Source organism: Puma concolor, chromosome D3 (genome assembly GCF_028749965.1).
Source record: "Puma concolor isolate L17-30 chromosome D3, mPumCon1.1.hap2, whole genome shotgun sequence".
Classification (NCBI taxonomy): domain Eukaryota; kingdom Metazoa; phylum Chordata; class Mammalia; order Carnivora; family Felidae; genus Puma; species Puma concolor.
The window spans coordinates 27,932,078-27,959,089 of NC_141678.1; the positions used below are offsets into that span (position 1 = coordinate 27,932,078).

General features: G+C 49.5%; 1 protein-coding gene across 5 annotated transcripts in view; it reads left to right on the forward strand.

Moving 5' to 3' along the window:
- The window catches only part of GNB1L (G protein subunit beta 1 like), a 70,081-nt gene extending 43,457 nt beyond the window's left edge, over positions 1–26,624 (forward strand). For 3 of the 5 annotated variants that reach the window (XM_086682249.1, XM_086682250.1, XM_025933472.2), the window contains 2 exons: positions 195–410; positions 16,930–17,729. In XM_086682249.1, the coding sequence (XP_086538375.1) occupies positions 195–410; positions 16,930–17,247 (534 nt within the window). In that variant the 3' untranslated portion in view covers positions 17,248–17,729. Of the gene's footprint in view, positions 1–194; positions 411–16,929; positions 17,730–17,898; positions 18,011–19,003 lie in introns of those variants that run through there. The other 2 variants (XR_015242402.1, XR_015242401.1) reach the window with 2 other exon arrangements.
- The last annotated feature ends 388 nt before the right edge of the window (positions 26,625–27,012 follow it).

A 27,012-nucleotide genomic window follows, 5' to 3' on the forward strand; every position in this document is an offset into this window, starting at 1 on the left:
GCCGATGGTGCCGGCCATCAGGGTGGCATGCAGAACCTCCGAACTGTTACTGCCGGTGTGGGGAACACAGGAAACAGCTCCCCGGCTGGGCCACCCCCAAGGCCCAGTGGGGGAGCTCACCCATCTCTGGAGCCCCTTCTCCCCCAAAACATACCAGGACCTTTTGGGAGCTGACTGCTGTGCTGTCCCCGCAGGCCGAGTCCAGTCCCCGCCCACTCCTCCTGGCCGGCTATGAGGACGGATCAGTGGCACTGTGGGACGTCTCTGAGCGGAAGGTGTGCAGCCGTGTCGCCTGCCACACAGAGCCCGTCATGGGCTTTGACTTTGACTCCCAAAAGGCCAGGGGCGTCTCGGGCTCTGCGGAGAAGGCGCTGGCTGTCTGGAGCCTGGATGAGCAGCAGGCCCTGCAGGTCAGTGCGCCAGACCCGAAGTGTCATTTATCCTGCTTTGCACTAACAGTCTGATAGGCTGAAACAATATTTAGGCATGAAGAGGAGTTGTTGCAGATCCCTGGCTAATTAATCACTGCGAGGCGGGGTGCAGGCCAGCCTGTCCGCGGGGCCGGCGCAGGAAGAAGGGGGCGTGGGCGTTTGTGAACCGTTCACATGGTTTGGGTTTCTCTCAGACCTTGGGTTAACAGCAGTCACGTCTTGTCCATCTAGAGAAAAGGCATGTAGAGTCCAGGAGTAGGCAAGCCCATTTGCAAAAACTCAGAGGAATTCGGTCAGTAAGGAACTGATTAATCAACAAAAACCGACCCAGTGTGGAGAAATCCACGGAGTCACGCCCCCGGGGCAGTCTGTAAGCCAACCCCAGGGAAGCCATTCCTCACGGCCAGAGGCCACAGCCAGGAAGGGGTGTGAGGCCTCAAGGCGGAGCGGGGCGGTGCTGAAAACCTTCCCATAATGTCTCACTGGACTTTCCCTTCCCACATGACTCGTGGAGCACCGGGAGACCAGGTCTGGGCCTGTGGCTGGTGCTCAGCATGTGGTGGCCCAGCCTGCACGCTCAGCCCTGTTTGGAACCTGGGGGGTAGAATGCGGGGGAGGGCGGGCGGGAAGCCTCACACTAGGGCAGGTCCCGGGGGGCTGCGAGTGGAAGCTGCATGGAAGGGCAGTGACGTAAACCCAGGTCTGGTGGGGGAACAGAGCCCTGCATGGGAGATGTGTGGCGCTCAGGGAGACTGCCAGCAGAAGCAGCAGCAGGCTTGGCTCCTGGCCTCACCTGGGTGCTATCACTAGAGTACTAGAGATCATGTTTGCCCTCTTCTGCAGTAGCTTGGTGGAGACAGGAGGCCGAGGATGAAGGCATTCCTTAAGGCCCCTCTCCAGATGGGAGAGCCTTGTCCACAGCCTGGCAAGCCTGCCTCACCTCACACTTGCCCAGCCCAGGCCCCCACAGCCAGAGGAAGAGGCCCTGGGCAGTGGCCAACGAGCCCCTGAGGCACATGAGTTGGGGCAGAGGGGTGGGCCCCTGAGGAAAATCAGGGCACAACACTGCAGTGCCTAGCAGGTATCATGGGTCCTGGGTGCAACCCAGGGGTGGGACATGGCCATCAGATCATCCCAAAGGCAGGACAGAGTGAGGACAGCAGGGGCAGGGGTTTCACATGGTGGGTGAGAAGTCCTGAGGGAAAGGGAAACTGAGAACGAGTGAGGTGAGAGGGTGCTAGAGAGAATGGTAATGGCCATTCTCCATAATAGAGAGACCCGAGGATGGAACACTGAAGTCAAGCAGAGTGGGACCTGGGAGGGGCCTTTCATGTCCAAGCTGGAGTTGGAACTGGCATCCTAAAAAGAGTGGTCCCATCAGAGAACAGAGGTGAAAATCAGAGCTAGGAGCAGCAGGGCTGGAATCTGTACATGCTGTCCTGGTATCTCTCCAGGTGGGACCTGAGCAGGGACCCGAGGATGGGGAACAGCCAGCCAGAGCCCAGAGAGAGGGGAAAGGGGGGGGGGGTCACATGTCACATTTGGGGACAGGGCACACATTCATGCTTCCTTGGCATTACTCCTCTCCAGCAGACCGGCTTGTGTCAGCACACCGGCTTGTGTCAGCACATGGCTGACTTGTTGTAAAGCCAGCTACCCATCTGTCCTCTGTCCTTATGTTGTCTCAGAGAGTCCATGGAGGCCCTGCAGGAAGCAGGGTTAGACAAGCCTCCAAATGGGGCCCGAGCTGGCTGTCAAGGACCAAGTTTCTCATGCCTCCATCCTGGTAGGAGGGTCCCAAGGCATTGAAATTGTGGACTTGGGTGGGGATGGGAATGAATGTCTTCATGATGGCTTCATGATGACTGTCATCTTTTTTTTTTTTAAAGTTTGAGAGCGAGAGGAGCGTGTGAGTGCACGGAGGGCAGAGAGAGAGAGAGAGAGAGAGAGAGAGAGAGAGAATCCCAAGTAGGCTCCACACTGTCAACACAGAGTCCAACTCAGGGCTCAAATTCATGAACCGTGAGATTACCACCTGAGCCAAAATCCAGAGTTAGTTAACCGACTGAGACACTCAGGCACCCCGGCTGTCATCTTTAAGAATGGGGCAGAGCCACTCTGGTGCTGGGTCTTCATGTCCTCAGCAGTGGAGGTCACCTTGCTGGGTGTCAAGCCCAGCCAGGTGGGCAGTGGAGTTCTCCCTCATACCCTTCTCTCTGCCTCTCGAGCCTGGTGGGGACCAGGCAGTGCCCCCACCTTCCCACTGTGGGGTCCAGTGCTCCATCCTGTTGTGGCTTGAACTTCATGAGCCTTGACCTTGCAAAGAGCTGAAGACTCAAGTGGCTTCCCTGAGAACCCCGCCCCAAGCCCCTGGACCTCTGGAAGGGTCCCCTTCTGCTGACCTGGCCCAGATCTGCCTGGTTTCTGCTGGCTTTTTCGGGAAACAGCTGCTGGAACTTAAGACTTAAATTTATGGTGCATGTTCCAGTCCAGAGATGAACTTTTATTATACTGATGAATTGAAAAGTTGAAGCACAGGGGATTATTAATGAATTTGAAAGTTAAAGCAGAAGGGGAGCCATGCATTGTGGAATGGACGTGGTGGTTACATGATGGTGTTACGCCAGGCTAGGGGGGCTCACTCAGTAGTACACATCAAAGGAGGAGGACAGTGCTTCTCCTGCTGAGCACAGTCACTAAAAACGGCTGCCTCACCCAGAAACAACTGCACATCAGTTTCAGAGTTGGCCCCAGAGGCCCTGGAAATTTTCAGGTTGTGACGCACAGGCCTCTGAGGAAGAAGTATCAGGGGCCAGCACCCATGGGCATCCACAGGCATCCTCGCCCCAGGGCCCTCGGCACACCGTGCTGGCCCTGCGATGTGGCCGCCCGCCCTAGTCCTTGAGCCACGTGGGCACAGATGTGCCTCACCTCACAGCCTGCTGTTGGACTCTCTAATGAGCCCAAATCAATCTCTCCGGGCGGGCGCTGGGAGCAAAGACGCAGATGAGGTTTCCCGCAGCAGAGCGTGGGTAATGGGAACCAGATGGCGGCTTTGCTGCGTGCACATTCCTGGCACCTGAGGTCATGTGCTATGAGAGCCACTAGTGGCCACGGATCCTTCCCAAAGGGTCCTCATCCAGGATGGGTGCGGCCAGGGGCCACAGCAGTGACCAAGGGCCTTCAGCCACTCTCATCCAGACACTATGGCCTCAGGAGCACGTGGTGACACTGGGCCACTCGCCTGCCTTCCAGAGGTGGCTTTCCCTCCAGCCTCCAGGGGATTGGGCCTTGGCTGTCGTCAGACACAGGTGGTGTGCAGACCTGCTCCTTCCTCCCACACTTGGGCAGGGCCCATGGCCTTGAAGCAGGGACTGATTTACAGCCAGCAGTATTTTTAGGCCTTTAAGTAATATTAAGCACCCCCCCCCCCCCCACCAACCCCAGGCAGCCTGGGCCAGGAATCAGACCAACCACACTTTCCCCGCATTGCACCGGCAGCTGGTTGGCCAGGCATCCTCCCGTCCTGCTGTGTGGCCATTGCCCTCTTTCTCCCTGACCTTCTTCTCCTCAAAAGTATCAATAGCAGGTCATGTGGGACAGGTAGGAAGGAGACTGGAGGGCCCCGAGACCAAGAAAATTGTGGACACAACCCAACCCACCATATGCATCTCAGGAACATAGCAGAACCAACAAAGCTCTGGCCACCATCACCACAAACAGTCCCTGTTGGGCCGCCCTCCTCCTCTTCCTCCTCCTCCTCTGGAATACAAGCCTGGGACAGGGACTGGCCTCATTTGGTTTAGGTCCCCATCAAAGCTTTTGCAGTTGCTTCTCTTCATTCCTGCCAGGGGAGCCTGCCTTGTGCTTCTGCCTCAGGGCCAGAGTCACTCCTGCCCCCGTGGGCAGCACTGGGTGTCTTAGCCCCTTCTAGGTGGCGACACTGGCATGGAAGGTGTTCTCTGCCCTGCACCCAGCTTCCAATGTGTAAGAACCCCAGTTCAGGAGCCTCTCTGGAAACTCACATTCCTCTTCCATTTGTTCTGGACTCTCGGTGTTCATCAGCAGAGAGCAAACTTGAAAGCATCCCTTATCTCTCTGTGAAATACTCCCCCTGTTAACAAATTCACATGAAGATGGACTATGAAGGAGGAAATCTGGAAGCAGGGCCCCAGGTGGGTTCCAGGGAGTCCATGGCTCTGAGCCCAGGAATCCCCTGGCTAACCACTGGCTTAAGGCAAAGTCCACAGAAGAGCAAAGTATGAGGGACAGTGATGGTCATCAGTCCTCATTCCCAGCCACCCTGTCTGGTCCGTGAGAATGGAGAGAGGTTCAGGCAGATGCACACCCTCACATGCGGGCACACATAGCATTTGCCTTCTCACACCTGCACAGAGGCTTCGGCTCCCACAGTCCTCCAGTGCAGGCCAGGCTTGGCAATTGTGGTCCGTGAACTGTAGAACCAGGCACTGGACAGAGCCCTGGAAGAGCAGGAGGGGGCCCTTGACCAGGAGATGCGGGGTGGGCATGGAGGTCCCTGGACAGGTCACTGCAGAGCTGCCCATGTGCTGATGGCACTGGCTAGGAACCCAGGACATCCCAAGTAGAGGCTGGGACTGCGGCAAGGATCCTGGCCATGCCATGGGTTGGATGGCACACCCCATGTGCTGTGGGATTTTAGCAGGTTCCCGTCACATCAGATCCCCATTCTACTCCTAGCGGGGAAAGAATCTGGATTGTGAATGGATGTTGAGCTGTCAGACTCAAGGCTTTTCTTCTCAAGTCAGTTAATTTAATATATTGCATGTTTTTGGTTTTTATAATATTAAAACAACTATATAGTGCTAAAATAACCCACTACATAGCATGACCATTTCCGCACTGTGGTGCTGGGCCGGAGTTGTTCAGGACCATCCGTCTGTCTCTCAGTAGACTAAGTTTCACCCCCTCTCTTATTACCCCACTCTGCTTATGGTGTCGGGGTATCAGGAGCCCTAGAGTCTGGAGCCAGGCGTCCCCTCCTCTCCTGATCTCTGGATAAGTTGGCAGGAGGTCAGTTTTGTGAGTGGCCATGGGTCACTCTTGGCCTGTCCCACTGGGGCAGGCATTTTCTTTGCAAGGAAGGCTTGATTTTCTTCTTGAACTAATTTGTCTATGAGCATAAAAACCTCCAAGGTATTTTCATACTGCCTTTTTTATTTGTAACGATTGTTTAGACTTCTGCTATATTTACAAAACGGTTCCATTTTTATCCTTTATCAATCTTATCTTTGTTGATCTTTACTTGTTTTCCTTTTAATTCTTTTTAATTTTTTTAAGTGTTTATTTTTGAGAGAGGCAGAGCATGAGCAGGGGAGGGGCAGAGAGAGAGGGAGACACAGAATCTGAAACAGGCTTCAGGCTCTGTGCTGACTGCAGAGAGCCCGATGCGGGGCTCAAACTCAACAACCATGAGATCATGACCTGAGCTGAAGTCGGATGGTTAACCGACTGAGCCTTCCAGGCACTCCTCTTTGTTGATCTTTATAAGTCTTTTTCTGTTTCATTTCTGCTCTGATCTTTCCCTTTTTTCATCCGGTGTTCTCTGAGCTTGGTCTGTTTCTCTGACTTGAACTGGGTATGGAGCCCACTCATTCTCTGCCATCCATTCCCCACAGCAGCTGAAGTCTGTCTGTGACCCTCTAGCTGTGTCCCATGTTGGGAGATGTCACCATCTTCATCAGTGCTCACTTTTGGGTGGACCCGATATTTATTTGTTCTCTGCCTGCTGAGCTGATCAGATTTATGTTTCCAAATGTTTGATATTTCCCCCTAGTTATTTTTTTATTTTTCAATTCCTAACTTAATGCTGTGTGTTCAGAGAATAAGGTCTGAATGATATCAGCTCTTTGAAATGTGGAGGCCGGTCCAGTTGACATAAGTATTCCACATGTGAGAAGGAAGTGCCTCTCGTTGCTAGACGCGCAGCTGTACCTGCACACACTGAGGCAGTCCTGGCACCCGGGACTGGGCGCCTCTGGAAGCGGCAGGGAGACCCTCATCCTGAGGCACATCTCCGTAATTTTTCCTGCATCCTAGACATTTTTGCTTCTGCATTTTGAAGCTGGCTTAGGAACATACAGATTTAGAGTGGTCATCTTCCTAGGGAAATGAAGCTTTATACTTTAGTGACCTCATTATCTCTGAAAAGGATTTTTGCCTAAAAGCCTATTTTGCCAACTATTAATATGGTTCATACCAGATTTCTTCTGACTTTACTACTTCTTTTTATAGCTTTTAAAATTTTTTAAATTATTTTTTAAGCAATTATTTTTGAAAGAGAGCGTGTGTGAGCGGGGGATGGGCAGAGAGAGACGGGGACAGAGGATCTGAAGTAGGCTCTGCACTGAGAGCAGAGAGCCCAATGCAGGGCTTGAACTCACACACTGTGGGATCATGGCCTGAGCCAAAGTTGGATGTTCCACTAACTGAGCCACCCAGGTGCCCCTGTAGATTTTTTTTTTTTTTTTAATCTTTTGCCTTCAACTTTTCTTCAGATGTAGGTATCTCTCTCACAGAGCTGGTTTTGCACATGGAATGCATTTCATCGCTGCTGTTTCATAACCATAAATGTTGTCCAGGCAGTCTCACTCCTCAGGCACTTCTTCCAGAAGCTGATACAGCCACCTGTTAGGGAACATTTACTGGGAGCTTCTGAGTGTGTGAATCTGCACACTGATGGTGCCCACAGTTCTAGGAGCTTCTGTGGGTTTGTACTGGCCCTTCACTGGGTTGTGGGGAAGCCAGCTCCCAGCCAGCTCACCAGCCTTTGTGGGTCTTGTCCCACAAATTTTGATTTCTGTATCTTCATTTTTATGCAGTTCAAAATTCTTTCTTTCTTTCCTTTTCTTTTCTTTTTTTTTTTTTTTTGGTTCATTTATTTATTTTGAGAGGGAGAGAGAGCGCATGCGCAAGTTGGGGAGAAACAGAAGGGGTGAGAGAAACCTAAGCAGGCTCTGCGCTGTCAGCATGGAGTCCAACATGCAGCTCTAACCCACAGATTTCAAGATCATGACCTGAGGCGAAATCAAGAGTCAGACACTCAACTGACTGAGCCACCCAGGTGCCCCTATTCAGTTCAAAATACTTTCTGTTTTCTCTTGTGATTTCTTCTTTGATCCAGTTGTTCCTTAGAAGTAAATTATTTAATTTGCCAATATTTGTTGATTTTGTAGATATCTTTAATCTAGCTTAATTCTGCTGTCAGTGAAGGAACTTGCATGATGTCAACATTTCGATATTTATTGAGGCTTGTGTTTGGCCCAGCACATGCTACATCTTGGTGAACGCGTGTGTTCTGCAGTTGGTGGGTGGTGTTCCGTCAGTGTGACCTCGGTCAAGGTAGTTGGTAGCATTTAAGTCTTCCATATCCCTACTGATCTTTTTGTCCGGTTTTCTGCTAGTTACTGAGCAAGGTCTTTGAATCATTGAGTGTGGCTGTGAATGTGCCTATTTCTCTGTTTCGTTCTGTCTGTTTTACTTCATGAATTTTGAAGCGCTGTCCTTACACGCATTTACGATGGTTCCCACATCCTGCTGATTGGTCATCATGAAATATCCTTCTGTAGCTCTTGTCACGTCTTTTTTTGTAGTTGTTTAATTGAAGCATAGTTGACACACAATGAATGTTACATTAGTTTCAGGTGTCTTGAGGTCGGCTTGGTCTGATGCTAATAAAGTGGCATTAATTTTCTCCTGTTTCCTCTTTTCAAGGCACATTTCCCACATCTCCCTTATTTTCAACCAATGTCCATCTCTTTATATTTAAAAAGCATCTTTCTTAGTCTTGCTTTTTAATCCTTTCTGACAATCTCTGCCTTCTAATTGGAGCACTTAGTCTGTTTGCACTTAATATAATTATTGATGTGTCCAGCATTAAGGCTGCCGTCTTGATACTTGTTTTCCACTCGTCACTTCTGTTTGGACCCTCTTTTACCCCTTTCCTGCCTTCTTGTGTGTTAATCAAGTATTCATATTTCAGTTTTCCATTTCATTTTCTCTCTTGGTTTCTTTGCTATAGCTTTTGCCATTTTCTTCTGAGGCCCTTGCAGGCCCATAGTATGCATCATTGACATTCCCAACCTTGCTTAATGTTGCCACACTCCCCCTCTGTGCGTCAGAACCCCGTGCTGGGATACCAGTTCCCACCTTCCCACCCTTCCTCCTGCCGCTGTTATACATTTTACTTCTATACACCGTCTAAACTCCACTTTACAGTGTTATTGGTTTTGTGCTAAATCATCAGTTTTTATTTATTAGAACTTAGAGGAAATAAAAATAGTATAGGGGCACCCTAGTGGCTCAGTTGGTTAAGCGTCTGACTTGATTTCGGCTCAGGTCGTGATCTCACGGTTCATGAGTTTGAGCCCTGCATCTGGGTCTGCACTGACTGTGTGGAGCCTGCTTGGGATTCTGTCTGTCTGTCTGTCTGTCTGTCTCTCTCTCTGTGTCTCTTTGTTCCTCCCCCAGTCGCACTCTCTCTCTCTCTCTCAAAATAAATAAACTTAAAAAAAAAAGCATAGTACAGTTGACCCTTGAACAAGAGGTTTTAACTGTGCAGGTCCATTTATATGCAGATTTTTTAATAAATACAGTGTAGTTCTATAAATGTGTTTTCTTTTCCTTGTGATTTTATTAATATTTTCTCTTCTCTAGCTTACTTTATTGTAAGAGTATGTAGTATATAATACATATAATGTCTATTTCACCCTCTTTTTTAAAAAAGAATTCTGGGGGCGCCTGGGTGGCTCAGTCGGTTAAGCGTCCGACTTCGGCTCAGGTCATGATATCACGGTTCCGTGAGTTTAAGCCCCACATCGGGCTCTGTGCTGACAGCTCAGAGCCTAGAGCCTGCTTCAGATTCTGTGTCTCCCTCTTTCTCTGGTCTTCCCCTGCTTACGCTCTGTCTCACTTTCAAAAGTAAATAAACGTTAAAAATAAATAAATTAACTAAAATAAATAAGTAAGTAAGTAAATAAAATAAAAAGAATTCTGCCTATAGGACCTAGGGATGATGCTTTTGTTTTTCTTCTTGCACTTTAAAGCTGTTGTACTGGGACACTTGGGTGGCTCAGTCAGTTAAGAATCCAGCTCTTGATCTCAGCTCAGGTGTTGATCTCAGGACCATGAGTTTAAGCCCCGTGCTGGGCTCCATGCTGGGTGTGAAGTCCACTTAAAAAATAAAATTTAATTTAATTTATTAATTTTAAGAAGGTGTTCTGTTGTCATCTGGTGTTCATAGTTTCTGATGAGAATTCATATCTTATCATTATTCCCAGATGCACCATGTGTCTCACTCCACGGCGGCTTTCAAGATTTTTTTCATCTGTAGTTTTCAGAGTTTGACCATGTAGGGGCTTTCATAAGTTCGACAGTTGGACAGTTGGATATCACCCCATAGGCTCCTGAAGCTCTGTTGAGTTTTCTTCATTCACTCTTCTCTCTTCGAGTTGAATAATGTTGATTGATTTGTCCTCTGCTTTACTGACTAATTTTTAATGATTTGCAGTCTGCTGTTAAACCTATTCTACAAATTTTACATTTCAACGATTGAGATTCTCAGTTCTACATTTTCTATTATAGTTCTTCTTTATTTTTTTTTTTTTTTAAATTTTTTTTTTTTCAACGTTTATTTATTTTTGGGACAGAGAGAGACAGAGCATGAACGGGGGAGGGGCAGAGAGAGAGGGAGACACAGAATCGGAAACAGGCCCCAGGCTCCGAGCCATCAGCCCAGAGCCCGACGCGGGGCTCGAACTCACGGACCGCGAGATCGTGACCTGGCTGAAGTCGGACGCTTAACCGACTGCGCCACCCAGGCGCCCCTATTTTTTTAACAAAAGGCTTTAAAAAAATTTTTTTTAATGTTTATTTATTTCTGAGAGAGAGACAGAGCATGAGTGGGGAAGGGGCAGAATGAGAGGGAGACACAGAATCAGAAGCAGGCTCCAGGCTCTGAGCTGTCAGCACAGAGCCCAACACGGAGCTTGAACTCACAAACTGAGATCATGACCTGAGCCAAAGATAGTCGCTCAACCTACTGAGCCACCCAGGTGCCCCAACAAAAGGCTTTTTTTTAGAACAGTTTTAGGTTCACAGCAAAATTGAGAGGAAGGTATAGACATATCCCACATGCCCCTTGTCCCCTCCACATATGTATAGCCTCTCCCCTGTTATCCACAGCCCACCAGAGCAGGAGAGCTATTATAACGGGTGGACCCACATGAGGGGTGCCTGGGTGGCTCAGTTGGTTGAGCATCCGACTTTGGCTCATGTCATGATCTCACGGTTCATGGGTTCAAGCCCCACATCGGACTCTGTGCTGACAAGCTTAGAGCCTGGAGCCTGCTTCAAATTCTTTGTCTCCCTCTCTCTCTGCCCCTCTCCTGCTTGCGTGCGCTCTCTCTCTCTTTCGCTCTCAGAAATAGATAAATGGTAAAAAAAAAATTTTTTTTTAAAGATTAAAAAAAGTAAATAACTGGTGGACCCACATTGACATGTTATCACCCAGAGTCCATAGTTCACATAAGTTCACTCTTGGTGGTGTGCATTCTGTGGGTTTGGATGAGTGTATAATGACATGTGTCCACCATTATAGTATCACACACAGTATTTTCACTGCCCTGAAAATCTCTGTGCTCTGCCCGTTCATTCTTCCTCCCTCACTAACCCCTGACAACTACTGATTTTTTTATTGTCTCTTTGGTTTTGTCTTTTCCAGAACATCATGGCGGGGTCAGATTGGCTTATTTCACTGAGTAATACACATTTAAGATTCTTTTTATGGTTTGATAGCTCATATTTTTTAATGTTTATTTTTGAGAGAGAGAGAGACAGAGTGTGAGCCAGGGAGGACAGAGAGAGGGAGACGCAGAATCTGAGGTAGGCTCCAGGCTCTGAGCTGTCAGCACAGAGCCCAACGTGGGGCTCGAACCTAGAGACTGTGAGATCATGATCTGAGCCGAAGTCAGACACTTAACCGACTGAGCCACCCAGGCGCCCCAATAGCTCATTTCTTTTTAATGTTGTTTTTTTTTTTCTTTGAGAGACAGAGAATGAGTGGGGGAGGGGCAGAGAGAAAGAGAGAGAGAGGGAGGGAGACACAGAATCTGAAGCAGGCTCCAGGTCCTGAGCTGTTAGCACAGAGCCCAACACGGGGCTCAAACTCATGAACTGCAAGATCATGACCTGAGCTGAAGTCAGACACTTAACTGACTGAGCCACCCAGGTACCCCACTCATTTCTTCTTAGCACTGAATAGTATTCCATTGTCTGGGGGCACCACCATTTATTTATCTATTCACCTATTAAAGGACATGTTGGTTGCTTCCCAGTTTTAACAATTATGAATAAAGCTGCTATAAACACTCATGTGCAGTTTTCTGTATGGATATAAATTTTCAGCTTCTTTGGGTAAATACCAAAGTGTCCAATTTCTAGATCATGTGGCAAGATTGTGTTTAGTTTTGTAAGATACCACCAAGCTGTCTTCCAAAGTGGCTGTAGAGTTTTGCATTCCCACCAGCAGTGGATAAGAGTTCCTGTTGCTCCACATCCTTGTCAGCATTTGGTGTTGTCAGTGTTCTGGATTTTGGCCATTCTAACAAATGTGTAGTGGGTATCTCACTGATGTTGGTTTTTTTAATTTTTATTATTGAAGTATAATTGACATACAATGTTAACCTAGTCGTTGTTCTGATTTGCATTTCCCTGAGAATGTATGACAGAAGCACTTTTCTTATGCTTATTTGCCATGTGTATGTCTTCTTTGGTGAAGTGTCTGTTAAGGTGTTTGGCCCATTTTTTAATCAGGTTGTTTGTTTTCTTAGTGTTGAGTCTTAAGAGTTCGTCGTATATTTTAGATAACAGTCCTTTATCAGATACATCTTTTGCAAATATCTTCTCCCATTCTGTGGTTTGTCTTTTCATTCTCTTGCCATTGTCTTTCACAGAGCAGGAACATTTTAATTTTAGTGAAGCTCAGCTTCTCAATTCTTTCTTTCATGGATCGTACCTTTGGTGTTGCATCTAAAATGTCATTGCCAAACCCAAGATCATCTAGGTTTTTCTCCTGTTATCTTTTAGGATGTTTATAGTCTTGTGTTTCATATTCAGAGCTGTGATCCATTTTAAGTTATTTTTTGTGAATTAGGGATGTAAGGTGTTCGTCTATATTCATATTTTTGTACATGGATGTCCAGTTGTTCCAGCACTGCTTGTTAAAAAGACTGTCTTTTCCTTCATTATGTTTCCTTTGCTCCTTTGTCAAAGACAAGTTGACTCTATGTGGGTCTATTTCTGGACTCTCTGTTCTGTTCCCTTAATCTGTCTCTTTCATCAATAACCACACTATCCTGACTACTGTAGCTTTAGAGTAAGTCCTGAAGTCAGGTAACGTTAAGTCTCCAACTTTGTTCGTCTCCTTTAAAATATTGTTGGTTGTTCTGGGTTGGTTCTTTTTTATAATCTGCATTTCCTTTCTCTCTCTCTCTCTCTTTCTTTCTTTCTTTCTTTGAGAGAGAGAGTGTAAGCAGAGGAGAGGGGAGAGAGAGAGGGAGAGAGAGAGAGAAAGGATCTTAAGCACGCCACATTCAGTGTGGAGCTGATACACAGCTCGATCCACGACCCTGGGACCATGACCTGGGTTGAAATCAAGAGTCAGACGCTCAACCTACTGAGCCACCCAGGCACCCCATATAATCTCCCATTTTCTGCTAATAATTCCTGTCTATTCATTCATCAAGACAATTATTTTTAGTAATTATTTGAATGCATTTTCTTTCATTTTTTAAAAAACATTTAAACAGCTGCTTTAAAGTCTTTGATATGTCTAATATCTGTGTCATTCTGGGTCAGTTTCTATTTAGTGTTTTTTTTCCAGTTGACCATGAGTCATATATTCCTGCTTCTTCGCATGTCTAATAATTTTTTGTTTGCATGGTAGACATTGTAATATAGTCTAGTCTTTTGCGCTGAAGAGTGTTTACTTTTGTTATTGCAGGCAATTCAGTTACTGGCTGTTGACCTTGAACTTATGTAGGTTTGGCATTATGCTCTGTCAGGGCAGATATGTGGAAAGCCCAAGGTCCTTCCCAGGCTCCTCCGAAGTGGTGGAACTCACCTTCCAAACTCTGCCTCCCCTTCAGACCATGTAGAGCTCTGTCTCTAGCATTGTTACAGTAGGTCCAGGGTAGGCCTTACCCAAAGGTATGTTCCTCATTCCTGAAGTAAGACCATTGTGTCATCTCAGTTGGTCTTGGGATGTCAGGCAGTGTTTGCTGTGGCTGGATGCACTGGAGATCACTGTTGAATCTCTTATAACTATTCTATTTAACCCTGCTGCAGCCACTGTCTGGTAAACCTCGTGTGCTGTCCTGAGCTTGCACAGCCCAGCCTTCCACACAAGGATGGATAGGGAAACCAGACATGGCCTTCCGTCCCTCCCCCAGTTCCCTCCATGCTGCTGGCTCACCCCACAGATTTAGCTGCTCTAGCTGCCCCACTCTGTGATCTCTGCCCCCTCAGCTTCATGTGCACAGAGGTGCACCACCTAGATTTCATGGCTGGGACATTTCCCTGGGCAGATTGCTGCTAGGGTTTTTGAGAGGCCCACCTCATCAGCTGCCCTTCCCCACCTATTGTCCACTGCCTAGACACAGTTGCTTGGTATATTTTGTCCAGTTTGATAGTTGTTTATAGCATGAGGACTGGTCTGGTACCAGTTATTACTCCATCAAAGCCACATTCCTGTTGTTCTTGCTTCATAAATGATATGCCTATTTATCTCTTAAAGAGATAGTCATAGCTCTTCATTGTGAATTGTACCCTTTATCATTGATAAGTATGGTATATAGTCTGTCTTCATGCTTTTGGCTCTGAATTCAACCTTTCCTATTACTGACACTGTACCCCTGTTTCTCTTGTGTGCACTCTCCTGGTATATCTTTGCCAGTCATTCTTTTGGTGTCTCTCTTACACATAGCACAGATTTGGATTTAACTTTGTAATCCAGTTATAAATCTGTTGAGTATATTTGTATGGAGAAATACAAGGGCAAGTTCTAGGAAATCATGGCACCTAGTGTCAAGGGTGGGGAAGGAAGTAATGTTGTTTTTGTCATTACTTACAGTGGGTTGTCAGATAATCTGTCAAGTATGAGGTTGACTATTTTATCTTAGGCCCCAAATGACAAAAGATGAACAAATCAATGAATTTAACAAAAATTCCATCTCTCTCAGTATCCTCCCATATTTCGGTTAGTTGCATAACCAGTTCTATAGCCATAATCCACATATTGTTTTAGACCTAATCCCACTGGTAAGTAGATTCCCTACTCTCTGCCAGATCATCTGTTAAAGTTCTCTGGTTATCTCTTATGAGACTAGAGTTAATCTTCCAGTCCTTCAAGAAGAGCTTATGGGAACATATTCTTTGAGTCCTTACATGTTCAAAAATGCTTGTCTATTGTTTTTATACTTGAACAGCAGTTTGGCTAGATATAAAATTCTTGGACCGTGCCTGCCCTCACAGCCTTCTCTGTCTTTTGCCACAGATGTGTCCATGGAACATTCTGAGGACAGCCTAAACCTTACCTCACAGTCAACTTGATCTTTTTGCCTGACCACCAAAGGGCTTTTATTTTTCCCCCCTCAGTCTGGTGATTTTCCTAAGGCATATCTTAACATTGACCATCCTGAAGCCTGTCTTTGGATTTGGATTGTAAGACTCAATTTCTAGAAATTAGAATTGATTTTCTAAATCATTGAGTGTTAGAGCACCTCCACCTGTCTTCTACATCTGCTGTTTTCTCTCCAGTCTGTTGTAACTCTTTGTTTCTCTTTCATTTTGCTCACTTTGTATCTTTCCTGCTCTTCCTATCTAGTTCCAGTCTCCTTCTGCTGTTCCCATTCCCCTTCATTTCTTTGAGTTCTTTCTTCTACTTCTTTCCTGTGCTCTGTCAGTTCAGCTTTCCTCCCTCTGTGTTTGCTACTTTGGGTTCTTCTTTTATAGAGGTGATTGCTTCATCACGTTTTGTTTTGTTAAATTATGGCAAAAATGCTTGGTGGCAATATTTGTTTGCTTCCAAGGAATATTACCATTTGTATGTATGTATGTATGTATGTATGTATGTATGTATGTATGTATTTTGAGAGATAGAGAGCAAGTAGGGAGGGGCAGAGAGAGAGAGAGAGACAGAATCCCAAGCAGGCTCCATGCTGTCAGCACAGAGCCCAACACAGGGCTGGAACTCACAAACTGTGAGATCATGACCTGAGCTGAAACCAAGAGTTGGACACTCAACCTACTGAGCCACCCAAGTGCCCCTACCATTTGTTTTTAAATGTTTCTTTCCTCCTTTTCCCTAGTTTTATCTTTGCAGAGATGAGGAATTCTTAACCAAGACTGCTATGGCCCCATTAAGAAGTGAATTAGGAGAAAAGGGTGTGCTGGTGAGACGGCAAACTTCAGGGCAGCAAAAGCTTGTGGTGCACAGGGCTAGACCAATCATGGGATCAGTAGAAGAAAGTGGCCATTGTGCATTGTCACAATGATGGCAGAGTGCCTTTGTCATTTAGTGTGTGGGGACAGAGATGCCAGATTGCCTTGCCATGCACGAGATAGTGCTGTATAACCACAAGTGGTCCTGTGACCACAAAGGCAGCTCTGGATCCCTACCTGTTGCAGGAGGCACGTGTCGAGGAGGGGTCATCACACAGCACTGACTGTGGGAGTGCTCAGCCCCCAGAGAGCGGTTGGCTTCCAATGGCTCAACACAGATAGAATGCGTCTGTGCAGCTCCTTGTTTTGTTTTGCCTGCCCCCTTCTCAGAACCAGGCTAGGGACTAAGGTTTCAGCCATGGCCAGTGTGGCAGGCTCTGCAGGTGCTCCTGTGACCTGCACCTTCCTGTTGTCCCCCACTCCTACCTGCACCCACTGGCTCCCCTTCTTGGTGGCTCTTCAACCCCTCTTGCTGAAGATGGAGTTTGTTTCTTGTACTCCTCTTGCTTTGGGGTCGGTGTGAGGTTTCCCTAGAAGGGAGAAATGCAGACTTTATTCTTCTATCAAGCAGGAAATGCCTCTTGCATTTCATGAGAGTGCAGTGTATTTCTGTGATGAAGGACTCCAGGACCCAGCCCACTGAGGTCTTTCCTGAGGGCCTGATAGAAAGGGAAGCAGAGTAGCTCTGTGGGGCCTCAAGGGCTCTCTGAGGGAAGGGGCTGAATTCTCCTCTCATAACCCAAGGGTTCAGCCAAGGGCAGTGGTCAGGCTGCTCCCCTCAGGAGGTCTGTGCCTAGCTCCTGGGAGGTAGGGGGTAAGTTTATAGGAACATGCAATCATCTTGGCAGCCTGCATTTCCCTCCCTGTTCCAGCTGCCAGACCGGGGATGTCCACAGGTGGGAGCCCCTGTGACAAGTCTAAAGCCACTTCATGGTTCTCTCTGCTGCTCTTGATCTTGTAGGTATGCAAAACTCATGAACTCACCAATCCCGGGATTGCTGATGTCAAGATCCGGCCAGACCACAAGATCCTGGCCACTGCAGGCTGGGACCATCGTGTCCGTGTGTTTCACTGGCGGACAATGAAGCCACTGGCTGTACTGTCCTTCCACAGTGCTACTGTCCACTGTGTGGCCTTCGCTGCCAATGGCTTGCTTGCTGCAGGGTCCGGGGATCAGCGCATCAGCATCTGGTCACTTTACCCGATTAGCAGTGACTCATCCACTCCCTTGTCAGGACATGTGGAGGACACGGAGGTGGGAGCCCATGCCTTGGCCTGACCCAGGCATGTAGTAACCGTGCATCAGGACCCTTGAGGACAACCAGTCACAGTTATCTTCCTCCAGTTACGAGAGGTGTCCAGTCCTTGGAGTCCTCATTTTCTTCACAAGGCTTGGGTTTCCTTTTTTTTTTTTTTAATTTTTTTAAATGTCTTTATTTTTGAGAGAGAGAGAGAGAGAGAGAGAGAGGAAGACACAGAATCCGAAGCAGGCTCCAGGCTCTGAGCTGCCAGCACAGAACCCGACACAGGGCTTGAACCCACGAACCGTGAGATCATAACTTGAGCCTAAGTCAGACACTCAACCAACTGAGCCACCCAGATGCCCCAGCTTATGTTTCCTTTTGTGAAATACAGCCTCTGTCTGACAGTGACTGCAGTTTACAAAGAGTAACTGGGCCAGACACCTGGGCATCTGTGGTCCAGGTGAGAGGCCAACCTGGGGATACTATTTTATAATAAACTTCCAGTTGCAAACCTGCAGGTTCAAAGTACAAATTCTCCAAGGTGACACCCTGCTTCCCCCTTAGAGTTAGCTCTGAGAGCCATCCTCAGACTTTCCAATGGGCAGGACAGTTGACCCCTGTCCAATGGGGGGTACCGAATGTGGTCCCCAGGTCCTGCTGACTCCATGTGGCTCCTTATACCCAAGGATGGCCAGGAGCTTCTGATGCACAGGGCTGAAGCCAGAACCAGTAGAAAGAAGTGACCGGACCCTTCAAGAGAACACGGCAGAAGCAGGGTGGCCACGGCTGATGGCAAAGGTAACTCTAGGCAGAGAGAGCTCATGGTTCAGGGCCAGGCCAAACGCAGGACCCATGGGAGGATGTGCCACCCCAAAGAGGGGAAGACCAAGGATGGCAAGGGCAGCTTCAGGGTGAAAAGCATAGCAGAATTAAGTATGGCTGACACAGCCATCAATGACACAGTCCCAGCCAGTGCCGTGCACTCAGGGCAACTGGGAATTAGCAACCAAAGTAGGCAGTGCACCCAGTCTCCTTCCATGCATGGCTGGGCCCAGCCGTCAAAGCTGGGCTATTGATTGGGAAGGAAGTTGGCCCTGGAAATTGGGATGGAGGTTGTGGGCAGGTAGGAAAGCTGGGGGCCTCAAACCCCTTTGTTGCACTGGCTGTTTTGCCAGAAAAGCCCCCTTTGGTCCCTGCCTGAAGAGGTCAGTCCTTCTTTACCTAAAAGACCTGGAAGGGCTTCCCCTGGGTCAGGGTCCATGTGGGATACTCAGGACCAGCTCCCCCACCTCACAGCTTGCCTTATAACTAAACTCAGGCCCCAGGAGGCCCCAAAGGGTGAGGTACAAAGTGTGGCCCGTGATGAAGTGGCAGTGCTCCAGAAGACCCTCATGCAGACAGAAATCTGGAGAACACGTGTGGGATCCAGGTGGCAGGAATATGAGACGCATGAGGCCAAACCCATTGAACAGGGCCACTAACAGAGGGTCTGGACTCACTGCAGCCTGAGGAGTTAGAAAGGACCCCAGGGTTTGGTTGCTTGGTTGAAACATGGACCACAAGGCAGGTTTGCTAAGTGCAGTTGAAATGCCAGAACAACCTCCGTGTACTGCAGAGGGAATGACCTGAGGGCTCAGGGGGATTGGGGTGCTCTAGGGCACTTACCACTGAGACCTGCTCACCTTCCACAAGAGGGGCTGCAGCATGTGCCTTTCCCCATGTCTTGGAGGAATACATCCACAAGGGGAGCCCAGCGTCCTTGAAGAGCTCTGTGGTCTCTCTTCTCTGCAGGTCAGTTGGAGCCACTGCCACAGAGCAAGGATCTCTAAATGCAGTGGAGTCCGTGGATCTCAGAGTGGCAAGGCCTAGTGGTGGCGCTTCATGACCCAAGACATGGTAGGTGTGGTTGTGTGGTGGGCAGCGGGACCACTGCAGCCACCAGCAGCCAGACTCACAGAGGTGCAGGTGTGAGCTGGTGGCCTTGGGGCCCTGGAAGTGGAGCTGATGGGAAGCCTACTCAAATCTGGCTTGGTCTGCTTGAGCGGAAGCGTTCTGGATCTAGCAGACAGATGTCTGACCCAGGCCACCAAAACAGAGGCACAGCCCCTCCATCACAGACCCAGGCCTTGTGAGAAAAGATCGCACTGCACTGCTAACCACGTATACTTCGGATCTTCTGCCCAGCCTCCCCAGTGACCTATGGCTACTCCCGAGGGGACGGCACACTGTTGGAGCTCACTGACAGCCCTGCCTGGGGACTGGCTTACCCACATGGGCCCTGTTGGACAGAGGTGGTGGAGAGTGTCCTCCGGCACCTTTGGGAGGGACCACGCTGGCCCCAGAGTGTCCTGTGGCCAGGCTACCAGATGTTGGGGGACCCATCTAGAGGGATTTCCACATCATGAATGTCCGAAGGAGAGGCTCTGTTTAGGCTGCAGGCACTTGAACCTCACCAGACATGAGGGGAACTGCCGAGTGAGCCACATTCGGGGTGCTCCTCACAGGGAGGCTGTCAGGTCAGAGACCATGGAGGTTGGCTGAGCCACAGCCCTGCCATGACTCCCACATACCAAGGACGTTCTAGAACAGCAGCCGTGGGCTGCTCAGTGCTGCTGCTCACCTCCCTTCTCTTTCTCTCTGCAAGAGGCACCCATCTGGTGACATGACCACAGGCAGTGGGACACTGGGTTGTGGGTGGTCATTCTGAAAAATGAACCTTTGCTAATCCTGCCCACGGCCAGGCAGCCACAGGCTGATGCTAAACAGCAAAGGATTGTTGGATAAGTCTCGGAACGCACCTAGCCTCCTTGCTAAAGCAAAGCTGTGAACGCACAGAGTGGTGTCAACATCCCACCCTCACCAGCACTTTTGGGAATGGGCTGCGCTGCAGGCAGTTGCCGGGAGGGAGGGGCATGCCTGTACAGCAGGGGAAGAGAGAGGCGAGCCCCTTCAGTTACCCTGCATGCCCTTCAGGCAGCCCTGCCAGAAACCACTGCCATGGCTGGGAAGCCTGTGTGGGGGTGCTGTCCACCCTGCCTCAGCTCTGGCCCTGAGGCATCAGGCCTGGAGCTGGTACAACCTCAAGAGGCTGTGAACCCAATGGCCAAGGAAATGGTGTCCCCGCCCCTTGTATATGCCTGTGTCATCAGCTCATCAGGAATCTTGGGGACTCTGTCTCTTGGCAGAATCACCATATTTACAAAAACAGCCATGGAGGTGTGTGTTCCAGACAAAGGGACAGGGTAGTGCAAGTCAGCATGAGGTTTATTAAAGCCAGAGATACTTCCAGAATGTCTGAGGTGTGCTGTGTGTGTTGACTGCCTGTGTCTTGCCCCTGGAGATGGTAGAGAGGAGGTGTTGGCAGACGCAGACCCGGCGTCCATACCTGGCCCTCACCTTCCTGTTAAAGGCACCAGCAGAGGTACATAGAGGATCACAGGCAACTGACCGTGCACTGGGCTCTGGGCTGTCCCACTGGGGTCACATGCTGGTGAGCAGTGTCCGGGGACGTCTTGTGGCCAAATCTCTACTTATGGGGGCCAAATTGGGCTGTGACAGCCCTGCAGGCCCTGTGTGTCTCATGGGGTCTTGTGGATAGGCAAGCATGTTCTGAGGCCAGCCAGGCTTTATGGATGTTATAGGGAAAGACTGGTGGCCAGGACTTTTGTCCATTCAGCTGAGCCACCTGGAACCACAGTGGCACCAACTGTATTAGAAACGCTGGTGTCTGAACCAGCGTGGCTCTCCTCTCGGCCCACCATGGGGCCCGAGGTTTTGTACAACAGGATCTGAGGACGTTAGCAAATCACCACAGACCTGACCAGTCTCAGACTCCCCGCAGCATCATCAAAAACAGGGGCCCCACTCTGACGCCCAGCCTGGAGAAGATGCTTCATGTTTGCAAAGTCCCAGATAGTCCTTGTCATGTCCCTCCTCAGACCTGACTTGGTGTCGGTGGCTGGCTGCGCCACGGGACCCAGGTGTGCAGGAGCACTGCTGTCTTCCAACAGCTGTGCGGCCCCCTTGCTGGAAGCACTTAAGCTGATCTCCCTGACCATCCCAGGGTGGGCTGCAGAGTGGGCACAGCGGCGTCCCTGCAGCTCTCCCGCAATGACAGGCAGGTGCTCGATGAGGAGGAGCCTCTGTGTAGATCCACGGTTGTGCTTTACCAGAAGGGTGTGTGCATTCTCATGGCCAGTCCCTTTGCTGTTAACTTAGGGACCTTAATGTTCTGGGAGTGGCTTCTTTTCCTTTGCATGGATGATCATAGCAGCTTTATTCATAACAGCCCCAAACTAGAAAGACCCCAAATGTATTGACAGATGAAGGGACAGAGAAGCAAACTGTGGTGCATCACTACGTGCAGTCTTGCCAGCCATGAAGAGGAGCCTGGATGGACCCTGAGGAACTGGGCTTGGGTGGAAACTACAGTCTGCCAAGGTCCAGCCCATCCCCAGATCTCCCTCAGGCTGTGCAGGATGTCTGCATGAGGCACCCTGGGGTGACACCTCAAAACTGATCTGGGCATGGCCTCGGGCAGAGGCCCATAGGAGGTCTCTCACACCCTGTGACAGAGTTTTCTCCACTTTCCATTTTACCACAGTACAAAAGGCCTGCTTTTCCTTAAAGATGTTTCCACATGCCTCGTGTTGGCCAATAAAACCTGTCCTTGGAAGTCCAGTTACCAATGGTGTTCCTCAACCTATTAAACAGACAAAAGAATGAGAGCAGGGCTTGGGCTGGGCCTCCTGGCCTTCACCTCAGGCCATGTGGGAAGCCCTACTCCCTTCCGGTCACCTGCCTGCAGGCCAGTAGCAACCACATTTAAATGCTGACAGGCCATGTCTGCGTGTCCACATGGTACCTTGGGGGCCAGGCCATGCCTGTGTTCCTTCATGTAAGTTGCTTTCATCAAGACCCTTCCCAGCCCACCAGCATCTCCGCACACCCAGCCACGTCTGTCTGTGGCATCTGGGTGGCTCTTCGAAATCATCCCTGTGATTTTCTCCCCATTTCCAAAGTGCCTTTCCTAGCCGAGCAACATTTTTCAGGACTTCCACTTAAGCACTGTTTCATTCAGAGGTCACTTTGATTTAGCACAGTCCACAGTGGCCCAACTGGTGCTTCTTCATCACCGACATCGATGTTATCATCCAGAAAGATGAGGAAGGCCATGGCGCGGGTGCCCAGGGGACAGGAAATGCAGCCAGACAGAGACCTGTGGTTCCCCAAGGGAATGTCACTAGACAAGCATCACTCATCATGTGTCCTCAGTCACCCTCACCCTCAGGAAGACCTTTTCCAGCCCAACCCAGCCACTGAGAGGGGCTCACTAGTGTCTCAAAGAAGTCTTCATTAATACTCTCTTAGTGGAGAAGCTGCACACAATCGGAGAAAACTCATTTGGGAGAAGCTATAGACGTTTCTTGTGTGCAGCTCTGGTCAGTGTGTCCTTTTTTTTTTTTTTTTTTTTTTAAGTTTTATTTATTTATTTTGAGAGAGACAGAGACGGCGCAAGTGGGAGAGAGGGAGAGAGAGAAAATCCCAAGCAGGCTCTGCAGCACTATCCGCACAGAGCCCAGCGCGGGGCTCGAGCTCATGAAACCGTGAGATCATGACCTGAGCCAAAACCAAGAGTCGGACGCTTAACCAGGCACCCCTCTGCTTAGTGTGTTCTGTTGTCCTGTCCTTGGCACAGCTTCCATGGGTCAGGAGTGTGGGCACAGGATAGCCGGGGCCTCTGGTGGGAACCTCACAGACTGTAGTTAGGTATCAGTGGGACCGGGTCCTCTTCCAGCCCTCCTGGTTATTAGCAGAATCCACAAGTTTGTGCTAGATGCCTGATGCCCAAGGCCTGAGGCTCCTTCACGGCCAGCAGGCATGGCCTTGGGGTATTCTGTGCTGTGACTTTCATGGGCCCAGGGTGTGATCTGAATGTTCTTTTGGGGAGTCCAAGCATCCCCTTGCCACCACCTCCAGGGCAGAGGGCGCCTCTGGAAGGCTGGGACTGCAGCAGGTCCCACCTCAAGGCCACCTGCCCTGAAAGGCAAAGCAGCTGTGCCATTCTGGCCAGCCAGCTCGGGCAAGTGGGTGGCCCAGTATGTGCATCTGAACCTGCCTCAGGAACCTTCTGCAGATCCCCCTCCAGACCTCTGGTAACCCTGTAAGAGGGGTTCACAGCCATTCCCACCCAGCAGGTGGGCAGCGCTTACCCAGCATCCACCACAGGCCAGGTCCCTCTCGGACAAGCAGGAAGCTAACGGCAGACCTGGCAAGGACCACGGTCAGTCGTTGAGAATTCATCATCTTTTCCTGCGCTCCCTGAGTTTCATAGATGGGGTAAGGTCGAACAGCCATGTGCTTTTGAAGTACGCATACCAGCCTCCACGTCTGGTGGGGGGCGGTGAGCCCCAGAGAGCTGGACAAGGCACACACACACAGGATTACCCGAGGAAGGGCTTGCTGTGGCGCAGTGTCCAGGGAGACCTCGCTGCACTCGCTCAGCAGTCTGGCTTTGTGCTGACGTGCAGTGCGTGTCTTTACACTCCCGAGTGACTGATGTTCAATCAGGTGTTACCCACCTGTGTCTGTGCCAAGAAGCCACAGAACACCCTCTGCACAAAAGGACTATTTGCACAAAGGAAAAAACATTCCTTCAGGGGGTTCTTTAGAAACGCTTGATACTCAACTAGCTATAACTTCATGGGAAAGCCTGGTGTCAAAGACGAGCTGGCACAGACGAACACCTTAAAGCTGAGTGTGCCGTGCACCTGTGCTCCAGCGCAGGCGAACCGCTGCTCCCCACCATGCCCCACAGCTCCAGCGGCGCAGCCGCCCCATGTCCAGCCCACTCCCCTCTCCTACAGCATCACTGCCCCCCGGTTTCACACGCACCCTGCCTAGACTCAGCTTCCCGAGGCCAAGCTCACCAGCTTGTCTGGCACCTCCCTTAGGAGCCAGGCAGGAAGGAAGCACCTGGGCTGGACAGAGCTGAACAAGATCCCAGGAGCCAGGAGGCTGCTATTGAGTGGGGCAGACATACACCCAGCCCACCCGGAAACATGCCCACCATGTATAGGATTGTCAGTTCCACAAAGGAAGTTCCGAAACCGCGCTGAGGAAATCCATGCAGGAAAACATCTGAGTGGGAGACAGAGCCACAAACCATAGGAAGTAGGGTGTACCTATATTGTGTGCTAAACTGAAACAGGTGCTCATGGCCTTTAAATGAAATGTTTTAAATGAAATATCCCTGCCAAGGGGGGAGTGCCTAGAGCCATTCCATGTGCACACCTGACACCCGACGAGCTCTCGGATCTTGGAGCAGGGTCAGGAAAGTACACCTTGTGTGTCATTGACAGACACCCTTGGGCAACAGCGTCTGGGACCTTGGACCCACAAAGCCAAAAGTATTCATGTTTGCTGGCCCCCAAACATTCTTTAAAGAATAGCTGCTTCTGTGGCACAGGGCAGACGTGGGGAATCCTGCTACGGCCACAAGGCCCGGATGTGGTCAGAGGTGCCAAGAGCAGCACGAGAGGCCAAGGGGGGCTCCCACACAGGTCTGGGATGCATCAGGCATCAAGCAGATAGTCAACAGTCATCTGTTCAAACTGGTGAGATTGTGATAGGCCAAGAATTCTCACTGACACGAAAACAAGAAAAGTTAACGTGAAGTAGACCAGAAGAATATTGTAACAGTTAAGTAGGCCAAGTGTGTCTGATCACTGCTATGGTCTGAATGTCTGTGTCCCCCTCCAAGTTCCTAGGCTGAAACCAACCCTCCAGGTGATGGCAGCAGGAGGTGCTTAGGTCACAGGTGGAGCCTTTGTGAATGGGATTAGTGCCCAGAGAGCTCCCTCTGCTCTTCTGCCACTCAAGGACACAGGAAGTGGTCTCTCGCCACACACTGGATCTGCCTTGATTGTGGACTTCTGGCCTCCAGAACTGTGAGAAATGAATTTCTGTTGTTTATAAGCCATAGCAGCCTGAACGGACTGAGACAAAATGTTATATTTTTATTGTTTTTTTAAGATGTGGAATGTTAAGGGGCGCCTGGGTGACTCAGTCAGTTGACTGTCCAACTTTGGCTCGGGTCATTATCTCACAGTTCGTGGGTTTGAGCCCCATCGGGCTATGTGCTAACAGCGCAGGGCCTGGAGCCTGCTTCGGATTCTGTGTCTCCCTCTGTCTCTGCCCCTCCCCAACTTGTGCGTGTGCACCCTCTCTCAAAAATAAATAAACATTAAAAAAAAAAAAAAGATGTGCCATTAATAAACCAGCCCAAACTCAGCAGTGTCCAGCAGTCATCTGTACTCATGGAATCCAGGGGCCAGGAATTTGGGAAGGGCTCAGCAGGGCAGTAGAGACCAGAGAGGACTGGGCACAGAGGACACTGTCGATGTGAACGCTTCTGCATGGCCTCTCAGCCTGGCAGTCTCAGGGGAGCCAGGCTTCTTACATGGGGCCTCCAAGAGCTTATCCAGCAGACCAGCAAGGAGCCTTCTTTGCCCAGCCCTGGTATCCAAAAAGGGACACAAGACCCCACCTCATGAGGGAAGAAAGCCAAAATGTCTTCATCCTTTACAAAATGAGGCTTGTCCTTGTTTCTCTTTGGGTAGCAAGAAAGAGTGAGCACAGACAACTGAGACCCGAGGACTAGGGGGAAGGAGCCCAGGACAGGACCTGGGCCCCCTACCATCACCAGGTGGGAGCACCGAGCCATGCATAGGGAGCACCCCTCCCTCCACCCTGCAGGGTGTGATGAACTGCTCATGAAGAAGGTTACCCATCCCAAAACACCAGGCTAGATCTCCAAATAAATGGACAGCAGATCTGGACCTCCCGTCCACATGAAACCAAAGAATCCTTCATCTCAGGGAGAGAAGCTAAGCGTCAGAAGCTGAAAATAAATATGAAGGGCGGGGCTGTCATTAAGAGTTCCTCAACCTGTGGAGAAGTTTTGTTACAGGGTAGGCCAGACTCACTCAGTGACAGCACTGGGCCTTCCTGTGGCGCCCAGCCTGGAGCCAAACAGCCCGCTGACCCAGTGGGTAGTCTGAGCCCTGGGTTTGCTGAGAACACACCTAAGGAAGAATAAGAAACAATCCAAAGAGAAACTAAACATAGTTCAGTGCTTTTAGCACAAGCTTTTGTGAATCTCTTATGGTGTGTGTATCTTTTGTAAGATGTTAAGACATTTTCAGATCTATATGTTAGGCTTGTCACTTTTGTTAAATATTTACAAGTGTTTTTGATGCATTTGCAACCAATGTATAAATGTCGGGGAAATTTTATTCTGTTATATCTGTATACCTGACATGTTTTAATATATCACCCAAGTTAGGGTGTACTATAGTGAGAATTCTTTATTATACAACATACAGTTTATAAATCTTGAGAATTTATCAAACCATTGATATTTTTTTCTATTTTGGAAATCTCAAACAAAGGCCACGATGAAGGAAACACAGCAAACCCCAGGAGCCAGCACCCGGCTTCAACGTTAAACTGAGACCTTGCTGGTGGCCACTGGGCCTGTAGTGTCGAAGCAGGCCCTTGGCACCTCTTGGAGCCAGGGCTCCCGGGATCTGAGGTGAGCTCTGGACACCTGGAGTTTGCAGCTGCTCATGTAGAACTTAGGAGTGACCTCCTAATCTCCTGATCCCATCAGATGGGAGTGGACAAAGTTCTGCATGAAACACATGACCTTCTCCTTGTAGACGAGACAGACATCGGGTATCTGATGTGCAGACGGGTGGGGGGATTCTTGGGATTCTGCCCAAGTCCACAGCCATGGG